This window comes from Scyliorhinus torazame, chromosome 12 (assembly GCF_047496885.1).
Source record: "Scyliorhinus torazame isolate Kashiwa2021f chromosome 12, sScyTor2.1, whole genome shotgun sequence".
Classification (NCBI taxonomy): Eukaryota; Metazoa; Chordata; class Chondrichthyes; order Carcharhiniformes; family Scyliorhinidae; genus Scyliorhinus; species Scyliorhinus torazame.
Window position 1 is genome coordinate 93,994,900 of NC_092718.1, and position 21,338 is coordinate 94,016,237.

The window sequence follows — 21,338 nt, forward strand, 5'->3', positions numbered from 1 at the left end:
TAATATCCTAAACTCCAGTCCATCTGGGCTGCTAGTCACCTGTCCCCAGTATCTCCTCATGTGACTGGGCATAAAATGTTGCTTTGTAGCAATGCTGTGATACCAGCCTGATTAGAGGCAAAGGGATAAATTGCAGTCGTCTGTTTGCAGTTAGCTAGTGTGAGTCATCTCAGTTTAGCTGGGCTCTATATAAGAGGGTGGCATAAAGTGCACAGTCAGTAAGTTTTGTATCCGTGAAGTAAAGACAGTCTGAGTGAGAGAGCCCGGGTGAGGATTACAAGTTGGTAATTTGGAGCAGTGTGGTAATTTGGTGCAGAATGTGATGAGGTGCTTTTCCCTTTTCTTTTGTTTTATTTCTTCTGGCTTTGTAACTGGTAATCTGCAGGGAGGCGACAGTTTTAGATAGAGGATCTGGATCGGCGCAGGCTTGGAGGGCTGAAGGGCCTGTTCCTGTGCTGTAATGTTTCTTTGTTCTTTGCTCTTCAGAGCATCCTGGGAAGGTAAGTAACATAAAGACCTTTTCAAATTGGCAGGGGGGGGGGGGCTACTGATGTGACATCACAGTAAAACTGTGGGTGGTAGGGAATCTGTTAATTTGAGGGGAAAAAAACCATTGAAAAAACAAATTAAAACTAATTAATTAACGAGGTAGAGGAATAACTAAACCTGAGGACAGAGATTAGTATTAAAATTTAATTTTACAGTAAAAACCTAGCTCCAAGGCCATACAGTTAATTGTAACTTAATCTAACAACAATTGAAGTATTTTTCTGAATCCATTATCTAGTGCAGAATTGGGACTGAGCGGGTGCAGTGCTCTAACTGTGAGATGTGGGAAATCCGTGACGCTACCAGCGTTCCGGTGACTACATCTGCAAGAAGTGTAACCACTGACAGCTCCTCACAGGCCATGTGGTTCGGTTGGAGCAGCAGTTGGATGCACTTAGGAGCAGGAAGGTGGAGGAAAACGTTGTGGGGGGGAGATTTTGTGTGCATGCTATTTTTACCTATAATTTTATCTGTTTACTTTACTCTGTTTATTTTGTTCCAAACGACATACTTCCTTCCAATTATTACTGACAAGTCCTAGTTCAGAATTCTCTTAAGGTTAACATGCAGGTTCAGTTGGACGTTAGGAAGGCAAATGCAATGTTAGCATTCATGTCAAGAAGGCGAGAAAAAAAGACCAGGGATGTACTGTTGAGGCTGTATAAGGCTGTTTCGCAGACCCCATTTGGAGGATTGTGAGCAGTTTTGGGCCCCGTATCTAAGGAAGGATGTGCTTGCCTTGGAGAGGGTCCAGTGGAAGATTTATTCCCGGAATAAAGGATTTGTCATGTGAAGAATGGTTGAAGACTCTGGGTCTGTACTTGATGGAGTTTAGAAAGATGAGGAGGGGATCTTATTGAAACTTATAGAATACTGAGAGGTGTGGCTAGAGTGGACGTGGAGAGGAAGTTTCCACTTGGAGGAAAAACTAGAACCAGAGGACATAGACTCAGACTGAAGGGACGATCCTTTAAAACAGAGATGAGGAGGAATTTCTTCAGCCACAAGGTGATGAATCTGTGGAATTCTTTGCTGCAGAAGGCTGTGGAGGCCAAATCACTGAGTGGCTTGAAGGCAAAAGTAGATAAGTTCTTGATTAATAAGGGGATCAGGGGTTATGAGAAGAAAGCAGGAGAATGGGGATGACAAATATATCAGCCATAATGGGATGGTGGAGCAGACAAGATGGGCCGAATGGCCTACTTCTGCTCTTGTGTCTTATGGTCTTAAGGTCTGAGTTTAATCATTGTTTGTCCAAGTTATAGCAACAGTATTTGTCCAATCAGCTCCTGTGCTCATTCCCTGGCTGCACATCCTGTTCTTCACTGCAGGTCCCCGCTGTTTATGTTGCTTATACTGATACAGAGTTTGCCTTTTTAACCATCGAGCTTTGCTGGTGTCTGCACTTTTCTGATGTCTTTACACATACCCATGGGACTAGACCTTGAAACCTGCTCTGGCAATTAATAAGGTGGTTGATCTGAACTGGGTCTCAACTCCACTTTTGTGTCTGACCTCAGAACCCTTGCCTCCCTTGCCTATCAAAAATCTGTTGCTGAACAAGGCATTGGTGCGACTGCACCTAGAATCCAGTGTATAGTTTTGGTCCCTTAATTTGAGGAGGGATTTAGTTGCATGGGAGGCAGTTCAGAGGTTGTTTACGAGATTGAAGAGAGATTGAGCAGTTTGGGCCGATGCTCTCTGGAGATTAGAAGAAGGAGAGGAGACCTAATTGAGTTATATATGATGATAAAAGGTATTAACAAAGTAGACGTGGAGCAAATGCTTCCTCGTGTGGGGCATTCCATAATGAGAGATCATAGTTTTCGGATAAGGGGTAGCAGATTTAAAAGAAGGATGTGGAGAAATTACGGCCGTGATTCTCCGGTCTCCCAGCTGAGTGTTTCTCGACAGCGTGCCATTCGCTGGCGGTGCGATTCACTGCTCCCGCTGCTTGTAGGTGGGATTTCCCATTAAAGCCGGGAACTCACGATGCCGGGAACGACGGTGTGCTGCTAGCAGGACAAGAGAATCCCAACGGCCAGAAGAACAGTTAAGTGTAGTGGCAGTTACGTGCACAGCAAGATCACATAAACAACAAAGAGATAATGATCAAACTGTCGGTTCTCAATGATCATAGAATTTACAGTGCAAAAGGAAACCATTCGGCCCAACGAGTCTGCACCACCAAACTTAAACCCACGCCTCCAACCTATCCCCGGAACCCAGTAACCCCAACTAACCTTTTTTTTGGACACTAAGGGCAATTCATTATGGCCAATCCACCTAACCTGCACATCTTTGTGCTATGGGAGGAAACCGGAGCATCCGGAGAAAACCCAGGCACACAAGGGGAGAACGTGCAGACTCCGCACAGACAGTGACCCAAGCCGGGAATCGAACCTGGGACCCTGGAGCTGTGAAGCAATTGTGCTAACCACTGTGCTACCATGCTACCCATGTGCTACCATGCTGCCCATTGTGCTACCGTGCTGCCCATGTGCTACCGTGCTGTGGTGTGGATTGAGGGACGAATGTTGGCCCTGGGTGGTGAGGAGAGCTCTCCTGTTCTTGTTCAAAAGAAAGACATGGGGTCCTTTCCATCCGCTGAGAAGTCAGAAGGACCTTGGTTAATTGACAATGAGTGTCACCCTACTCAGATTGATAACTGATACCTCTCCAGACCTGCTTTGCAAAGACCCAAAAAAAGAGAAGGACAATGGTGTCTTCCCTATTGCAGCCATCTCGAGGGCAGCACGCGGGGGGAAGTGAGAATCTAGGCAAGCTGGAATAATCTGACGGGGGGGGTGAGGGGGGAGCATCCCACCACCAGTCAGAGCCAGATCTCGGTGCTTGTTTGAAAGTTCTGGCGATGAGGCATTCTGCCACAAGTCTTTGCCAATAAACAATTATTGAAAGCATGATGTGATTTTTTTTGTTTGTGTTCAACTACTCTGATAATTTAAATGTAATCAGCAAGCTTCCATCTCCTTCATAGCTGACGATTACCCATGGTGTCAGAAACAGAACAAGGACCTGCCTATTTTTGTGACTATTGGTCTGATTGTTGGTCTTTTGGCATTGATATGCATCATAGCTGGAATCTGGAAATTCTGGTAAGCATCCATAACATGTCATGCAAAGTAGTATTGAACTGAATACACGAGGAGAAGAATAAAATATTTGAATCTTAAGAAAAAACAACAGATAACAGCCTCAAACTGCGATATTGGCTTCTAGGAGTTTAGCGTATTACAATAGTGATAGCGTTGTGAAGCTAGGAACTAAAAGACTGAATTCATGATCTGTCAACATGAGCTCAAACCACATCATCTCAGCTGCGTAATTTAAATTTAATTAAATAATAAATCTGGACTTATAAAGTGAGACACAGAAATAATGTTGGTCATGAAACTTACAGGATTGTTGTAAAAACCTATCTGATCTCCCCATGTCTGCATAGGTCTCACCCCCACAACCCAAAGATGTGCAGGTTAGGTGGATTGGCCGCGCTGAATTGCCCTTAATTGGAAAAAAATCATTGCGTGCTCTGAATTTATTTTTTAAAAAGAAAACAAAACTATCTCGTGCCCTTTAAGAAAGAGGAAATTTGCCGACCTTACCCAGCCTGGTCTACATGTGACTCCAGACGCTCAGTGATGCGGTTCACTCTCCATTGCCATGCTGATATAGCCAGAAAACCATTCAGCTCATGTTGACATCGCAAGAATGAATGTGAAACAGTAATATACTCCAGTCCCCCAGCCACATGTGCTTCTCAGTGGCACTGGCAGAGGGATTCTCTGACCCCGCCGCTCATCAATGGAATTCTTATTGTAGCCACCCCACGTTGCCGGGAAACCCGTGGGCAGGGGTACGCTCCTGGCGGGAACAGAGAATCCCGATGGCGGAGAATTTAGGCTGTTTATGTCACCTTCCTCTGCCGTGTTATTTCAATTTAAGTAATATTTCAGAGGCCATCAGCCTTTTCTCACGGCAGAGGTGTAAACGTTAGACTGATGCAAGTACTGGTTATAGTTAATCAGAGCACTGAATCAAATTCCTGTTTACTGAAACTGTTGTGTTCATCAGCAGGCGATCAAACAACGAAAGGGATTTGAACGCTGTAAGTATTTTATAGAAATTTACTGATTGCTTAAAAAATAAACAGACAATAGTTTGGATATAACCAGTTCGAAACAGTGACTCCATTGGTGGAACAGCACCTCCTGTTTGGCAAATCGACACATGGCAACATTTGAAATTTAGTCCTGAATTCACTCACTGGCATGGCTCTCTCTTGCCCCCCTCCGCACCTTCAGGGGCAGCCCGACGCCGGAGTGGTTCACGCCACTTTTCCCGCTGGAGTTGCCCACCCTGCCGATTACGGCAGAATCCCACCCTCGATGTCTCAGCTCATAAAGTCACATATACATTCGTAACCACTGTCTGCATTCTGGGATCTGCGGACATGAACACCCCCATGCTCCACCCCTCACTGCTTCCCCTCCGTTCCTCTACGTTTCTAATTTTCCGACTGTTTATTGTCTATTTCCCAACCTTGGTAGCCTTGGGCAGGATTCTCCGTTTCAGAAACTAAGTGTTGCCGCCAAAATAGAATCGGTGGACTTCTATGACAACTAAATTGGAGCCATTCATGAGCCATTAATGGCTATCACCAGCGCCACAAGTGAACCCAATGAAAAACTGTATCTGTTTTCCGGGGTTGATATTGACACTCGTGAGACTGACGAGTTGCAGCTGCATATTAGCACTCCACTCCCCACGCACTCATCCCAGCCAGCAAGATGGCAGTATGAAGAGCAGCACCCCGGTCTGCAGATGTCGAGCTGGAGACCCTGATACACACTGTGGAGGAGAGGCGGGCTGCCCTGTATCCGGGGTGGGAAGGAGGCTGCCTCTTGCGCCCAGGCCCGGTGTACGGGCCCCACCACCAGGACCGGACTGCAGTGTCATGAAAAGCTGCACGACCTCCTCAGGGCAGCCAGGGTGAGTAGGCCCCTGGCACAAACCACACACCCGTAACCCGCAACCCCACCCGGAGGGTGACCGAACCCCACCATCAGTGTGCACGCACCCCACCCTGCACCACATGCAAGCACCCATACCAGCTGCCATGACCACGAAGGCCACCAGCTGCCCACCCTCTGTGCTGCATGCACTGACTGCCTAATAATTTGTACTTTCTGCCCCCCCCCCCCGCTCCCCGCACTCCAGGAGAAGGTGATGCATAACAGCCGGGAGGAAGAAAAGACAGGAAGGGGACCGCTGGATATGCGTCACCTCACCGCAGCAGAGGGGTGGGCACAAGACCTGTCTGGTGGGCCTGTAAGGGGGGGGGAGGGGGCAGTCGCCAAAGTGGAGTATCGGGTGAGCAAGTGAGCACCCGCTGAGTTCCGGTTCCCCATTGTACATGTGGTATGACCCCCACACCACCCACACTCCATTCTCACACCACCCCCTCACCAGGCCTACATCACCCCCTCACCATGCCCTCACCACCCCCATACCACCTCCTCATCACCCCCACACCACCCCAACCCGCGGGTCAATCATATGTTGTGTCTTGCAGGATCACCTGGTGAAGAGGTGGGTCCTTCTACTGTCCCCTGCCCCCGACCCCAACCCCACGTGGATACCAATGATGATGAGGCAATGGACAATGACAGCAGCCCCAGAACCCCAGTCCGAGGTACCCTGGAGCAACTGTCCGGGGACCACACCGAGTTTCCGTCTCAGCTGTCTCCAACACCTTCCACCATTCCATAGACACTCACCTCGGGTGGGCATGTTAGTGAAGCGGCTCCTGGAGCAATTCCTGGTGTGCACCACATATGTGCAGCGGTACAGCAGGTGGAGGTAGGAATCCCCGAGAGGGCGGACCATTGGAGGGTGGCCTGACCTCAGGGACTAGCTGCCATCCAGATGCGTCTTGGGCTTCTGGAAAGGGCGGTCCCATCAATAGTGGAGATGCAGACGCAGAGCCCGGGACTGCAGCAGAAGCTGTTTGAGCTTGGCCTCTGCGAACATGTCCGACCTCCTCTCTCTCTCCATCAGCAGCCACGGCGCCTGTTTCCCAATTTTTAAAACCACAAGTGAAACTCGCCATTGGTAATTCTTCCTGAAGGATGCAGAGCATCGTGGTGGCCCCGGAGAATACCAGGTCACACCCGCTAATGATTTTCCAACGGCCTTTACTGTACATGCGGAGTAGAACATAGCTGGGTGGAGAATCCTGCTCCTTGTGTTTAATAGTTCGTATTCACACATCTAATAAATGATCTCTCAATTTAAAAATTGATGGCCTTTGGAGTCCAGCAACCTCTTGTTTTGGGGTAACCAACACTCAGTAACTTCTTCATTTTAATCCTGGACTCGCTCACCCACTGCCCCAATTTGCCACCGGCCCCCCGGCCCCCCATGACCTTGTCGTCCGTCCCGTCCCCCCCCATGACCTTGTCCCACCCCTTCTGAATGGGATACTTTAATCAGCAGGATATTGACAAGGAACAGGATGGGCGATGAAAAAAATCCCCTTGAATCTCCTCTGAGCCGTTTATGTTATATCTATACAGTAACTATCTATGCATAACTGGGAGCTGTAAGTATTGTGCTGCTTTCACATTGCGATACACAATGGCAGCAGATGACGGGGTCCCCCTGAAGTAATCCACAGATGCGGGATGAAGGGAGAAGCATTTACTGTCATGTGACGATGGGAAACGACTTTGCAATCTCTCGCAGCATGGATCATTTTGGCTTCCGCTGTCAATGAGGACATAAAGTAAGTAGTGTGAGAAAGGGGACTGTTGTGGTTTGTTGTGTATGGCTGACCTGCCTGCGGGTTATTCATCCATTCATCATTGCAACAGACATTACCACGTATCCAATTCGCAGGGATACATTCATAGAATCCTAGAATCTCCACAGTGCAGAAGGAGGCCATTCAGCCCATTGAGTCTGAACCAACCCACTGAGAGAGCACCCGACCTAGGCCCAATCCTTAGCCCCATCCCCTAACATTTGAACACAGGGGCAATTTAGTATGGTCAAACCATCTAACCTGAGCATCTTTGGACTGTGGGAGGAAGCCGGACCACCTGGAGGAAACCCAGGCAGGAAGTCACCCATGGACGGAATTGAACCCAGATCCCTGGGGCTGTGAGACAGCAATGCTTTGATAGCTTTAAGTAATGAATCCAAGAACTGTGCAGCATACCAAGAGGCCATTCAGCCTCCCCACCAGCTGACAAGTAGATATCCAGCAGATTTAAACTTTCCAGCTCTTGTTCCACCATCATGTGGATTACAGATCTTCAGCTTGATATCCAAGTACCTTTTGTGGTGATTGTCCCTTTAACGGCAACACAGCAGAGTAAGGGTCACCTGACCTGGTTGACCAGTCAGGACTGAAAGTGGGGTCCTCTTAGTCAAGAGATAGTCCAGAACGAGCAGCAGACATGCTGCTGTCATTGTTCATTCTTCAAAATAAATTATTTTTCACCGATGAAGTCCCTGGAGGTGTATCATTACATCTGGCAAAAGGGATGAACCAACCTGACACTGCCTCTAGCCTGACACCCGTGAGTACCCTGTTTTAATGGAAGTCCGAGAAACAGTTTCAGAAATACTTAACGAATAGACCATCTGAGACATTGAGATATTGCCAGACACTGCATCATGTCGAACCAGAAAACATGAACAGTTACAAGATGGGCGAGCAATGAAGAGAACACAGCAAGACCTCAGCGACGGACTCAACAAGGAGGGGGTGCAAAATACAAAAAAGTACCTGTACTAACCTTGTAGACTAGGTGACAGTCCCTGGGAGGCTCAGTGCATTAGAGAAGCTGAAAGACAGACACAGAAACAAAAGCCTGCATTGGCTAGCAGCTTCAAAAGTTCAAAAACAACCGTAAAGAGTTAAAAAAATAAGAGAAAATAAACCTCCGGAGCAAGAGCTGTGGTTTTAATTTTGTTTTTAAAAGGAACTTAAGGTTTGATTTTAGAAAATCCTGCTGTTTGGAAGAAAGAGGAGCACAGTCGCTTTAATTTAAAAAAAATGTGTCTGATGGTTGAAGGGATGAGAAGCCTCCCGCACCCCCCACCCCCCAGCACACAGCGCACGACAAAGAATTGCCGCAGTTACAAAAGTTTGAAATCTGGGGCGAAATTCTCCCCCAACGGCGGGATGCCCGCCGACTGGCGCCAAAGCTGGCGCAAATCAGACGGGCATCGCGCCGGCAAAAAGGTGCGGAAGTCTCCGCATCTTTGGCGGCCTAGCCCCAACATTGAGGGGCTAGGCCGACGCCGGAGGGATTTCCGCCCCGCCAGCTGGCGGAAATGGCGTTTGTTGCCCCGCCAGCTGGCGCGGAAATGCGGCGCATGCGCGGGAGCGTCAGCGGCCGCTGTCAGTTTCCCCGCGCATGCGCGGGAGCGTCAGCGGCCGCTGAAAGTTTCCCGCGCATGCGCAGTGGGGAGAGTCTCTTCCGCCTCCGCCATGGTGGAGGCCGTAGCGGAGGCGGAAGGGAAAGAGTGCCCCCACGGCACAGGCCCGCCCGCGGATCGGTGGGCCCCGATCGCGGGCCAGGCCACCGTGGGGGCACCCCCCGGGGTCAGATCGCCCCGCGCCCCCCCCCAGGACCCCGGAGCCCGCCCACGCTGCCTGGTCCCGCCGGTAAATACCAGCTTTGATTTACGTCGGCGGGACAGGCAATTCCTGGGCGGGACTTCGGCCCATCCGGGCCGGAGAATCCAGCGGGGGGTCCCGCCAACCGGCGCGGCTGGATTCCCGCCCCCGCCCAATCTCCGGGAGCGGAGACTTCGGCGGGGGCGGGGGCGGGATTCACGGCGGCCAACGGCCATTCTCCGACCCGGCGGGGGGTCGGAGAATGACGCCCCTTAAAACAAAAGGCACCAGAACACAGTGCTGCAACTTTAAAAATAAGGTGTAATTCTCCAATTGTTGGGATTCTGTCTTCCTGCTGGCAGTGCACCCCTGCCCATTGGTTTCCCAGTGGTGTTGGAGGGGTCTTCAATGGGAAATCCCAATGACCAGCGGCGGAAAGGGAGAATCCCGCAGCCAGCGAACGGCAGACCGCCAAGAAACACACGGCTGGGGGATAGGAGACCTGGCTCTAATATCGCCAAGTGAACTTCAGCAAGTTGTCCTGAAGCACGGGAAAAGCAGGAAGCTGAGGTTGAGTGAGAGATTCCCGACATGCAGAATCGCCTGCGGGTTGCCGTGGCAGCAAATGCTGAACTGATGAGCTTCAATCAAACAAAACTTAAAGACTCCATTTATAATTGTCCAACTCATGTATGTAGGCCATGATTCTCCGTTGCGAGTCCACCCCGTTACTGCTGCGAGCGAGAAGGGATCATTTGGCACTCAGCAAAATTTCCCCTTCACTGCAGCAGGGACAGAGAATCCCGTTGCCGTGAACGGATGGAGAATTCCACCCAAAATGTTTGATTAGAATTTAGGACTGAGAAAATATATATTGAGGAGAAAACGGGGGAGGGATATGGGGTTGGATTCTCTGCTGTCGGGATTCTCTCCATTGCACCAGCTGTGCACCCTGTTATGGGCCAGGGTTTAGAGAACCCCAAAGTGTATCATGGAGTTCACCTGGCCCACAACTTTTCATAGATTGTGGTATGGGGAGCACACGGCCCACTCTAGAGCCCATTTCTACAGCAGAAATGGAAAGTATTTTTTAAAACAAAACAATGTTTATTCTATGAATTCAAGTTAACCTCTTTAAAACAAACAGTGACTATCTTAGCAACCATTAATTCAAAGATAACCCCCAAAGAATACAACACTAAGAAATCCTTTAAGCTGTCATTTTAACATCCAAGAGACTTAACAACCTTTAAACAGAAGCACATCAGGGTTTACATTCAATACTGAAAACATTTAAATTTCTGAATTCACTAAATGATCAAGAGATAGTCTTTCATGGCAGAGAGATCAACAGTACAGCTGCTTTGGCAAACTTCAGCTGCAACACACTGCAAAACGAAACCAAAAAGACAGACACACCCAAGCTTTTCTCAAAGTGAAACTAAAAAGCAGAACCAGAGCTCAGTTCCACCCACACTCTGACATCACTGCAGTAACATGAGCAGCTCACCATTGCTTAAAACGACATTCTCATGACAACCCACACCCGGGAAATTCCTGATGGCGCGGGGCTGTCCACTATGGGAAACCCCATTGGCCGATTGGTGAGATGGAGAATCCCACTGCCGGCAGGGGTGCACCACACCAGGAAACTGGTGCAGAAGGATGGAGAATCCCGCACGCGGTGTTTGTGCCTTTAAGAGCAGCACAGCAGAGTAAGAGTCATCTGACCTGTGTATCTGATTAAGACTCAGTGTGAGTAATCACCGCAGTGGAAGTAGGAGTTCTCTTAGACAGGAGGCATTCCAAAGCTATAATCATAGAATCACTACAATGCAGAAAGAGGTCATTCGGCCCTCAAGTCTGCACCGACCCTCCGAAAGAGCACTCCAGCCAGGTGCTGGCCACGGTGCTGCTGCTCCTGTAAATAAATGCTTTATTGTTCACGAATGAAGACTCTGAAAGTGCATCATTACAACATTGTCAATTTTCTGTGAGTTTCTGCTACTTTGGCACTTTCAGGTATTGATATCCAACCCCACACCACCCCATATCCTCTCTAATTCATTTGAAACCTCTGGACCGTTACCAGGCTTCGATGCCCCAGAATTGTTCACAATGAGATAAAAACCCCTCATAATTTTGTGCACTTCAATTGGGTCTCTCCTCAGACTCCATGCTTTCAAGGAAAGCAACTCCGCCCACCCCCCACCCCGCCCAATCTTTTTACTGAACTAAAATCCTGCAGCCCAGGCAACAAACACCCTCATAAATCTCCTGTGAACCCTCTCTAATGCAACCAAATGGTTCAAAATGTACAGTTACCACTTCCCAGTTCTTATCTGTAGTCCTGTTGATTACAGCATTTAAAAAGCATCTCCAAATACTTTCAAAATGCTTCGTGGTTTTTGGACCATTTTCAGACAGTGATTTAAAATCTCCACCACTGCCTGGGCGAATATATTCTCCCAAAACCCCTCTAAACCACCAATCTCTTCTTCAAACCCTATGCCGTCTGGTATGAACCTTACAACCATGGGCAGGAGGTCCTCTCTATCCACTCTAACTTGGCCCCCTTACATGCTCCAATTAAATTCCCCTCAACCTTCTCTGTTCCATAAAAACAAACCAAGGATCTCCTCTCTTTATACATATCTAAAATTCCCCAGTCCCAAAACAAATCATTAGAAATCTCCTCTGCACCCTCTCTAGTGCAACCACATCCTTCTCATAGTGCGGCGACCAGAACAGTGAGCAGTACATCCAGCTGTGACCTAACCAGTGTTTCACACGGCTATGATTACGTGACTTAAATAATAAAAGCAGAAATAGACCATTCAGCCCCTTGAACCAGCCCGCCACTCCATAATATCATTGTTGGTCTGAAGGGAGGTTAACTCAATTTGCCTGATTGTCTGGTATAACCCTCGACTCCCTTGTCAATCAGAAATCGGAATAACCCCCACCATAACATCTTGACTCTTATATTCCATAACTCAGGTATGCCACATGTTTTCTTCACCACCTCATCTACCTAACCAGCCACATTCAGCAATCCATGGACATGGGCTCCCAGGTCCCTCTGTAGCTCTACACTTATCGGTGCACTCTCAATGTTTGTGCATTCACATGTCTTTGCACAGAAATTCCATAGAATCCCTATAGTGCAGAAGGAGGCCATTCAGCCCACTGAGTCTGCACCGACTCTCTGAAAGAATCATAAAACCCTACAGTGCAAAACGAGGGCATTCAGCCCATTGAGTCTGCAATGACCTTCCGAAAGAGAACCCTACCAAGGCCTTCTCCCCAACCCCATTCGAGCAACCCCATCTAACCTTTGGCACTAAGGGGTAATTTAGCATGACCAATTCACCTAGGCTGCACATCTTTGGATGTGGGAGGAAACCGGAACACCCGGAGGAAACCCACGCAGACACAGAGAGAACATGCAAACTCAACACAGTCCTCCAAGCTCGGAATCGAACCTGGGTCCCTGGCGTGTGAGGCAGCAGTGCTAACCACTGTGCCACAGTTCCGTCACGTACTCTGATCAATTCCCTGCCCTATCCCTGTAACCCCACCTAATCTACACATCTTTGGACAATAAAGGGCAATTTATAATGGCCAATCCACCGAACCTACACATCGATGGACTGTGGAAGGAAACCAGAGCACTCGGAAGAAACCCACGCAGACACAGGGAGAAAGTGCAAACTCCACACAGTCAACCCAGACCGGAAATTAACCTGGGTCCCTGGTGCTGTGAGGCAGCAGTCCTAAACATTGCGTCACCCTGCCTTGTAAGCCTTGTTTATAATAATTAGCATTTCTAATTCTCATAAATGATCTAACCAGTGGGAAACTGAGTCCAATGTCCTCGGTTGCAGAAATCGGCACTCAGTAATTTTTTTGATGTTATTCTCAGCTCACTTCTCCACTTTACCACTATTTACACCCTCTCCTGTCTTTCCCTTCCACAATATGATATTTTAATCAGCAAGATAACGGGAGCCAGATCATGCCCTCCATGATCACTTTGTTCCTCCAGACTAGTATCCCCACCCATGTAAGTTTATTCAACGGGAGAATGCTGCAAATGCCCAACAGGTTTGGCAGCATCTGTAGGGGGAGAGGACAGAGTTAACATTTCAACGCAGTTTGGCTCTTTACTGTGCTTTGTTTATATAATTAGAAGTTACACTTCTCATAAGTGACTTCGCCAGGTGGAAAATGTGATTTCCTTGTGCAATGTGCTCTGTTGGGGATATCAGTACATTTTTAAATGCTGGCTCTGAACTCGCTCGTCAACCCTTCTGTGATTTTCTCTCTCTTGTTCTTCCCTTTCTCAATGTGATTCTTTGATCCACAGGATAACAACGAGGAACAGGAGGAAATGAAGAATCTGAGAGCTGGAAGTATTTTGCAGCTTTCACATTGCAATAGACAACACCAGCAGATAAAGGTGTTTCCCTAACAGTAACACATGGGGCACGATTCTCCGCTCCCGCGACAAAGTGCCCACGCCGTCGTGAATGCCGTCGAGGTTCACGACGGCGCGAAACGGCCCCGATCTCAACCGATTCAGGGCCCGAAAATGGGCTAGGATCGGGGCCGCGAGAAACTCGGGGGGCGAGTCGCTAAAGCAGTGTCATCAGCGCGCGCCGGGCATTGGCGCCGCATAAAAGTGGCGCCGCGTCATCCGCCGCCTAACTGACGTCACCCGCGCATGCACGGGTTGGCCGGCGGCAGCCGGCGCCAACCCGCGCATGCTTGGTTGCCGTGCTCCCCGAGGCCATCCCGCAAGAAGATGTTGGATGGATCTTGCGGGGCGCGGAGGAAAGGAGGTCCTCCTTCAGAGAGACCGGCCCGCTGATCGATGGGCACCGATCATGGGCCAGACCCCTTTTGAGTGCAACCCCGATGAAAGAACCCCCTCGCCCCCCCACAGGCCGCCGCCACCACCCCCCCCCCCCCCCCCCCCAGCATTCCCACGCTGTTCCCGCCGACATCCAGGTGTGGATGGCGCCTGCGGGAAGCCGTTTTTTTGGGCTGGCCGCTCGGCCCATCAGGGCAGGAGAATAGCGGGTGTAGCGGAGAATCGCAATTTTGTGTGTCCCGGGCGATTCTCCGGCCTGCGCCGCGCAGAACTCGACGGGGCCGTTTCCGCCGCTTGGGTGCATCGCGGGAGGGCGTCGGACCGGCGTCGTGGAGAAAAATGGCGCGCCAGGCGATTCTCCAAACCGCCGCGGGAGCGGAGAATCGCGCCCATGGAGTTGGGAGGAAGAGAGGGACATTTACTGTTGTGATAAAATGTTAAGCAACTTCGAGATTTCCCAGAGAATGGACTAAATTCGGCTTCCAGTCTCAATGAGGGGGTTTAACAACACAGAGATTGGACGAGGCCTATTATGGTCCTGTGTCAAACTGGCTGTCTACATGATTTTGAGATTTCCCAGAGAGTGGATCCTTTTAGCTTTAAATCTCAGTGAGAGAGATCCTGATCACAGGGTGTGCATGAGGCCCCTTATGGTCACTATGTCTGACTGGCTGCCTACAATCTATTCAATTGTATTTAACCCATTGATTTGTGCGATTCAAAACATGTCATCTGAATGGAGCTTTTCCCATGCTAAATTCATAATGAATACATTGCTTTCACAATTGAACGATTGAGGTTTATAGCATAGCAGGAGGCCATTCTTCCCATCAAGTCGATGAGAGATGAAAAATAACATTTCAACCTATTTCTACTTTTCAGCCCTTGCTCTGTACCCTTGTAGGTTCCAAAAAGTCCAGTGTATATCCGAGTGCTTCCTAAATGCTGTGAGATTTTAGCCCTTACTAACCAATCAGTGAGGATCAGATCCCTTCTGGCCTCTGGTGAAATCAGTTGGCTCAAATCCCCTCGAAACCCACTTCTTCTCTGAAATCTAAGCCCCCCTGGTTCTAGAGCCATCATTTGGAATTACATCCTCCACATCCAAACTATCTTATGACCCTTCATAATTTTATACGCTTCAATTAAAATTCTCCGACCCGGACAATACCCTCTGTAAATCTTCTCTGTTCACTTGCTTCATGTAATAATAATAATCTTTATTATTGGCAGAAGTAGGCTTACATTAACACTGCAATTTAGTTACTGTGAAAGTCCCCTAGTTGCCATACTCTGGTGCCTGTTCAGGTACACAGAGGGAGAATTCAGAATGTCCAATTTACCGAACAGCATATCTTTCGGCACTTGTGTGAGGAAACCGGAGCACGTGGGGGAACCCCACACAGACACGGGGAGAATGTGCAGACGCTGCACAGACAGTGACCCAAGCCGGGAATCAAACCTGGGACCCTGGAGCTGTGAAGCAACAGCGCTAACCACTGTGCTACTGTAAAAGCCTGCACCGGACCTACGGGGTGGGAATGATTATCTTTCCCGTGGTCCGTGCAGAGTACGAGCTCCTGCGCTTGGAGTGGGGGAATCACTATTAAGCTTTGTATAAAAGGTCAGCCAGTAAGGAAGAGACCAGAACAGGAACCCGGTAGGATCTATCAGTCAGTGTACATATTGGGTTGTAAATCAAACTATGTTTCTTTATTTTACTCGGTGTGGACTCCCCGTGTCCTTATTAAACTTCATATCACACAGGAAGCAGGTGCGGGATTCTTTGATATCGGCACAATGATCGGCGCCAGAAACGGCGCGAATCAGTCCGGCATCGCGCCGCCCCAAAGGTGCGGAGGTCTTGAGCAGCCGAGCCCTCACCTTGAGGGGCTAGGCCCGCACCGGACTGATTTCCGCCCCGCCAGTTGGCGGGAAAGGCCTTTGGTGCCCCGCCAGCTGGCGCAAAACTGACTTTGCCGGACAGCGCATGCACGGGAGCGTCAGCGGCCGCTCACGGCATCCCCGCGCATGCGCAGTGGAGTGGGTCTCTTCCGCCTCCGCCATGGTGGGCCCCGATCGCAGGCCAGGCCACCGTGGAGGCACCCCCCGGGGCCAGATCGCCCCGCGCCTCCCCCAGGACCCCGGAGCCCGCCCGCGCCGCCGTGTCCCGCCGTCCCAAAGGTGGTTCAATCCACGCCGGCTGGCGTGGGTTGACAGCGGCGGGACTTCGGCCCATCGTTGGCTGGAGAATCGCCGGGGGGGGCCCGCCAACCGGCGCAGCGCGATTCCCGCCCCCGCCGAATAGCCGGTGCCGGAGGATTTGGCAACCGGCAGGGGCGGGAGTCACGCCAGCCCCCGGCGATTCTCCAACCCGGCGGGTTTCGGAGAATCCCGCCCCAGAAGTGTACACACTGCTCTAGCTACAGGTAAACCATTGCGTTATACAAGCCCAGCTTAACCTCCCAGCTCTTATATTCTATGCCTCGGTTAATAAAGACAAGTGTCCTCATGGCCGGTTTGATCTTATCTATATGTTCAGCCACCTTCAGAGACCATGGGCGAAATTCACCGGTATCGGCGGAAAGTCCGCCGATCGGCGTAAAAAACGGCGCAAATCCGACTTGCGCATGTCAGAAAAATGGGTCGATAGTCTCCGGCCCGAAATGGGCTAGCAGCGACGTAACGGGATCCGCGCTTGCGCAGTGGTTCACGCCGTGCAGCGTCATACGCGCCGCACGGCGTGACGGCTCATAAGGCCGCGCTGCTCCTCCCCACCCGACCGGAACACCCGACCGCAACACCCGACTGGATGGCTGGCCGTCGCTCAGCCCGAGGTTCGAGTCACGCGATATGGAGGCGCTCCTGGACGCGGTGGAGCAGAGGAGGGACGCCCTGTACCCCGGGCACGGCCGCAGAGTTGCCCCACGCCACAGCCGGCGTCTGTGGAGGGAAGTGGCAGAGGCCGTCACCGCTGTGGCCCTGACACCACGGACAGGCACCCAGTGCCACAAGAAGGTGAACGACCTCGTCAGAGCAGGCAGGGTGAGCCTCCCCATATCCCCCCTCCCCCATATCCCCCCCACCCCCATATCCCCCCTCCCCCATATCCCCCCTCCCCCATATCCCCCCTCCCCCATATCCCCCTACCCCATATCCCCCTCCCCCATATCCCCCCTCCCCCATATCCCCCCTCCCCCATATCCCCCATATCCCCCCTCCCCATATCCCCCCCTACCCCATATCCCCCCCTCCCCCATATCATCCCCTCCCCCATATCCCCCCTCCCCCATATCCCCCCTCCCCATATCCCCCCTCCCCCATATCCCCCCTCCCCCATATTCCCCCCTCCCCATATCCCCCCTCCCCCATATCCCCCATATCCCCCCCTCCCCCATATCCCCCCTCCCCCATATCCCCCTCCCCCATATCCCCCCTCCCCCATATCCCCCCTCCCCATATCCCCCATATCCCCCCTCCTCCATATCCCCCCTCCCCCATATCCCCCCTCCCCCATATCCCCCCTGCCCCATATCCCCCCCCATATCCCCCCTCCCCATATCCCCCCCTCCCCCATATCCCCCCTCCCCCATATCCCCCCCTCCCCCATATCCCCCCTCCCCCATATCCCCCCTCCCCCCTCCGCCATATCCCCCCCTCCCCATATCCCCCTCCCCCATATCCCCCCTCCCCCATATCCCCCCTCCCCCATATCCCCCCTCCCCATTATCCCCCATATCCCCCCCTCCCCCATATCCCCAAGTGAATCCAGCCCTAACCTTAACCTCTGCAATGCACGCGCAACCGATGGCGTGCATTCATATACCTGTCTAACAGTGTTGCCTTTTACCCCTGCCACCACCCCCCCCCCCCCCGCCCACAGGAGAAGCGCGCACACAACAATAGGGAGCATGTGAGGACTGGAGGAGGCCCCGCTGATGAGAGGCCACTGACCGTACACAGGGAAGGGCCCTGGAACTGGCTGGCGGACCTGAGGACCGGGAGGTTGCTGATGCAGAGGTCGGGGGCGTACTAGCGAGTGAGCCACCGACAGCCCGTCCCCATATCCCCCCTCCCCTATATCCCCCTCCCCCGTATCACCTGATCACTGCCTGATGTCTAACCATGCATGCTTCATTGTGTATCGCAGGACCAAACGTCCAGGCACCCATCCCCGCAGATGCAGACCGCCCGCAGGATGCCCCTCGGAGACCACAGGAGACGGAGAGACCCGCACCCTCCAGCATGCGACGCCCGCAGGATGCCCCTCGGAGACCACGGGAGACGGAGAGACCCGAACCCTCCAGCATGCGACGCCCGCAGGATGCCCCTCGGAGACCACAGGAGACGGAGAGACCCACACCCTCCAGCATGCGACGCCCGCAGGATGCCCCTCGCACACCACGTGAGACGGAGAGACCTGGAGCAACAGGGAGACGACACCCCCGTCACGTGCGGGAGCAACCACCCAGCGATGAGGGGGGCAGCCACAGGCCCCCGTCACATCCGAGCCAGGACACCACTACCCAGGACACCACTACCCAGGACACCACTACCCAGGACACCCCTACCCGGGACAGCACTACACAGGACACCCCTACCCGGGACAGCACTACCCGGGACAGCACTATCCAGGAAGACGAAATACCGGACAGTGACTCAGAGTGGATGGGTGGAGACGAACCCCCACCCCAAAGTGCCATGGACTCAGAGTGGGACGAAGAGCACGACACAACGCCACTGCTGTCACCAACACCCTCCACCATCGCAGAAACACTCACCACGGTTGGGCACTTTAGTGATGAGGCGTCTGGTACACTCACTGGTGCGCACAACACAGCCGTCCCGGTACAGCAGGTGGAGGTAGGAGCAGCAGAGGGACCGGGTGGTCGGAGGGCAGCCCAGGCCAAGCGAACATCTGCCGCCCAGATGGATCCCGGGTTCCTGCAGTTACCACACCCACACATAGATCCGATGCAACCACCGACCCGGAGACGAGCGAAGAGGGTGACGGGCGGCTTGCGGCGGCTGCGGTCGCAGGTGGAGGAGTCCACCCGCGTCCAGGAGCTGGGAGTGGTGCCGGTCATGCGTGCCACCCAGGCTGACACCGCACGGGTGGCGTCCGCGGTGGAGGCAATGGGTGCGACGGTGTCAGACATGGGGAACGGTTTGCGAGGCCTGGGGCCTTCCGTGCAGGTGGCGTCTGTGGCCCAGGAAATGGCTGCCCTCTGACAGGAGGCCATGAGCCAGTGCCAGCGCCAGATGGCAGAGGCGCTCAACGCCATAGCCCAGTCTCTGCAGGCCATGGCCCAGTCTCAGCAGGCCATGGCCCAGTCTCAGCAGGCCATGGCCCAGTCTCTGCAGGCCATCGCTGAGGGCATCGGCGCCAGTGGCCATGTGCGAGCCGGCGTCGCACTGTCACAGACAGGGTTTGCCAACACCCTGGGCTCCATGGCTGCAAACCTGCAGACCCCTATCGATACCAGCACGGGCCTCCAGGTCTGGCAACGCCAGATGTCGGGGGGGGCGTCGGATGGCCAGTCCGTTCGCATCCCCCACCCATGTAGAGGCCTGGGGGCCATCGGGCACCCCGAGGGAGGAGGAGGTGGTGTGGTCCGTCCCGGCTCCCTCTGTAGGGGAGGTCCCGGTACACCGCGACACCTCGGACTCCCCCCTTCCGTCCCAGGTGCATCGGGTGGGCAACGGGCAGGACAGGCTGGCAGCTCGCCATCCCAGTCGCCCGGGCCGCAGCCTGGCCCATCTAGGCCAGGACGCCCCAGGAAAAGGCCGCCAAAGGGATCCAGTGTCAGAGGGCAGGAAACACAGGAGCCCACCTCTAGTTCTGCTGTACCATCTGGGGAACCACGTAGACGTAGTCAAAGGGCCCGTAAGGCCAAACAATTAGACACTGAGTAAGTTGGCACGGGTGCAGGGCACAGATGAGTTTTAGGGGCTAGGGCACGTGCATGAACTCCTTTGGTTATTAAAGTCAATGTTACATCTACCGAAGCTGCCTTTGTGCTCTGTCCAAAGTGTGCGGGGGTGTCATGTACGTTGAGCGCAAGTGTGTGTGTGAGGGGTGGTCTTACCTCAGCCCCAGGTGAGTCTGCCCCCTTTCCCCTGGGCCGCCATCAACATCCCCCGGGCAGAGGACGGGACCGTGCGCTGCAGTGTCACAGCCGCATGCAGGGGTGGTCCGGGTGGATGGTGGTACTGTGGCCATGGGTCAGACATCGTCCAACGATGTAGAGCCAGGAGCTCATCGCAGGGCGGGTTGTCATCATCCTCCATGGCCTGCGATAGACACGCGTCCACCCGCAACTGGGTGAGCCCGGCCCGTTGTGCCGCAGGTGGATCGGCAATGGGGGGGGGGGCGGGGTGGTGTGCATGCGGGTGGGGTGGGTGGGGTTGGGGAGGGGGGTGAGGGTGCTGGGTGGGTGGATGGGTGGGGGGTGTGGGTGGTCGGCTGTTGCCATGGTGTGCGGTCTGTGGCCATACTACCCGATTCCCACGCCCATCTAGTCAGTGAAGCGGGCGTCTATCAGTCTGCCCCGTGCCCGCTGGGCCAGCCGGTAACGGTGGACAGCCACCCGCCTGTGTCTACCCCATCTGCCCTGACCATTGCCCCCATCCCCCTCATCTGGGGAGGACTGGGCCTCTTCCTGCTGCTCCTCCACTCCGCCCTCCTCTGCCTGCGGCACATCGCCCCTCTGCTGGGCTATGTTGTGCAGGACGCAGCACACCACAATGATGCGGCCGACCCTATCTGACCGATACTGGAGGGTGCCCCCAGAGAGGTCCAAGCACCTGAAACGCATCTTCAGCACGCCAAAGCACCTCTCTATCACTCCCCTTGTCGCTACATGGGCATCATTGTAGCGGTTCTCCGCCTCATTGCGTGGCCTCCGTATAGGCGTCATCAGCCACGATCGCAATGGGTAGCCCCTGTCGCCCAGCAACCAGCCCCTCAGCCGGGGATGGCGTCCCTCGTACATGCCGGGGATGGATGACCGCGACAACACGAATGAGTCGTGTACACTGCCTGGGTGACGGGCGCAGACGTGCAGGATCATCATGCGGTGGTCGCAGACCACCTGTACGTTCATCGAATAGGTCCCCTTCCTATTAGTGAACATGGCCCTGTTATCTGCAGGTGGCCGCACGGCGACGTGCATCCCATCGATCGCGCCCTGGACCATGGGGAACCCGGCAACGGCAGAGAAGCCCACGGCCCGGGCATCTTGGCTGGCCCGGTCCACGGGG

General features: G+C 53.0%; 1 protein-coding gene across 6 annotated transcripts in view; it reads left to right on the plus strand.

Moving 5' to 3' along the window:
* Positions 1–21,338, plus strand: part of LOC140386565 (hepatic and glial cell adhesion molecule-like) — a 76,883-nt gene that overhangs the window by 35,752 nt on the left and 19,793 nt on the right. For 3 of the 6 annotated variants that reach the window (XM_072468987.1, XM_072468992.1, XM_072468989.1), the window contains 2 exons: positions 3,548–3,665; positions 4,642–4,675. In XM_072468987.1, the coding sequence (XP_072325088.1) occupies positions 3,548–3,665; positions 4,642–4,675 (152 nt within the window). The remainder of the gene's footprint in view (positions 1–3,547; positions 3,666–4,641; positions 4,676–21,338) is intronic. The other 3 variants (XM_072468988.1, XM_072468993.1, XM_072468991.1) reach the window with 1 other exon arrangement.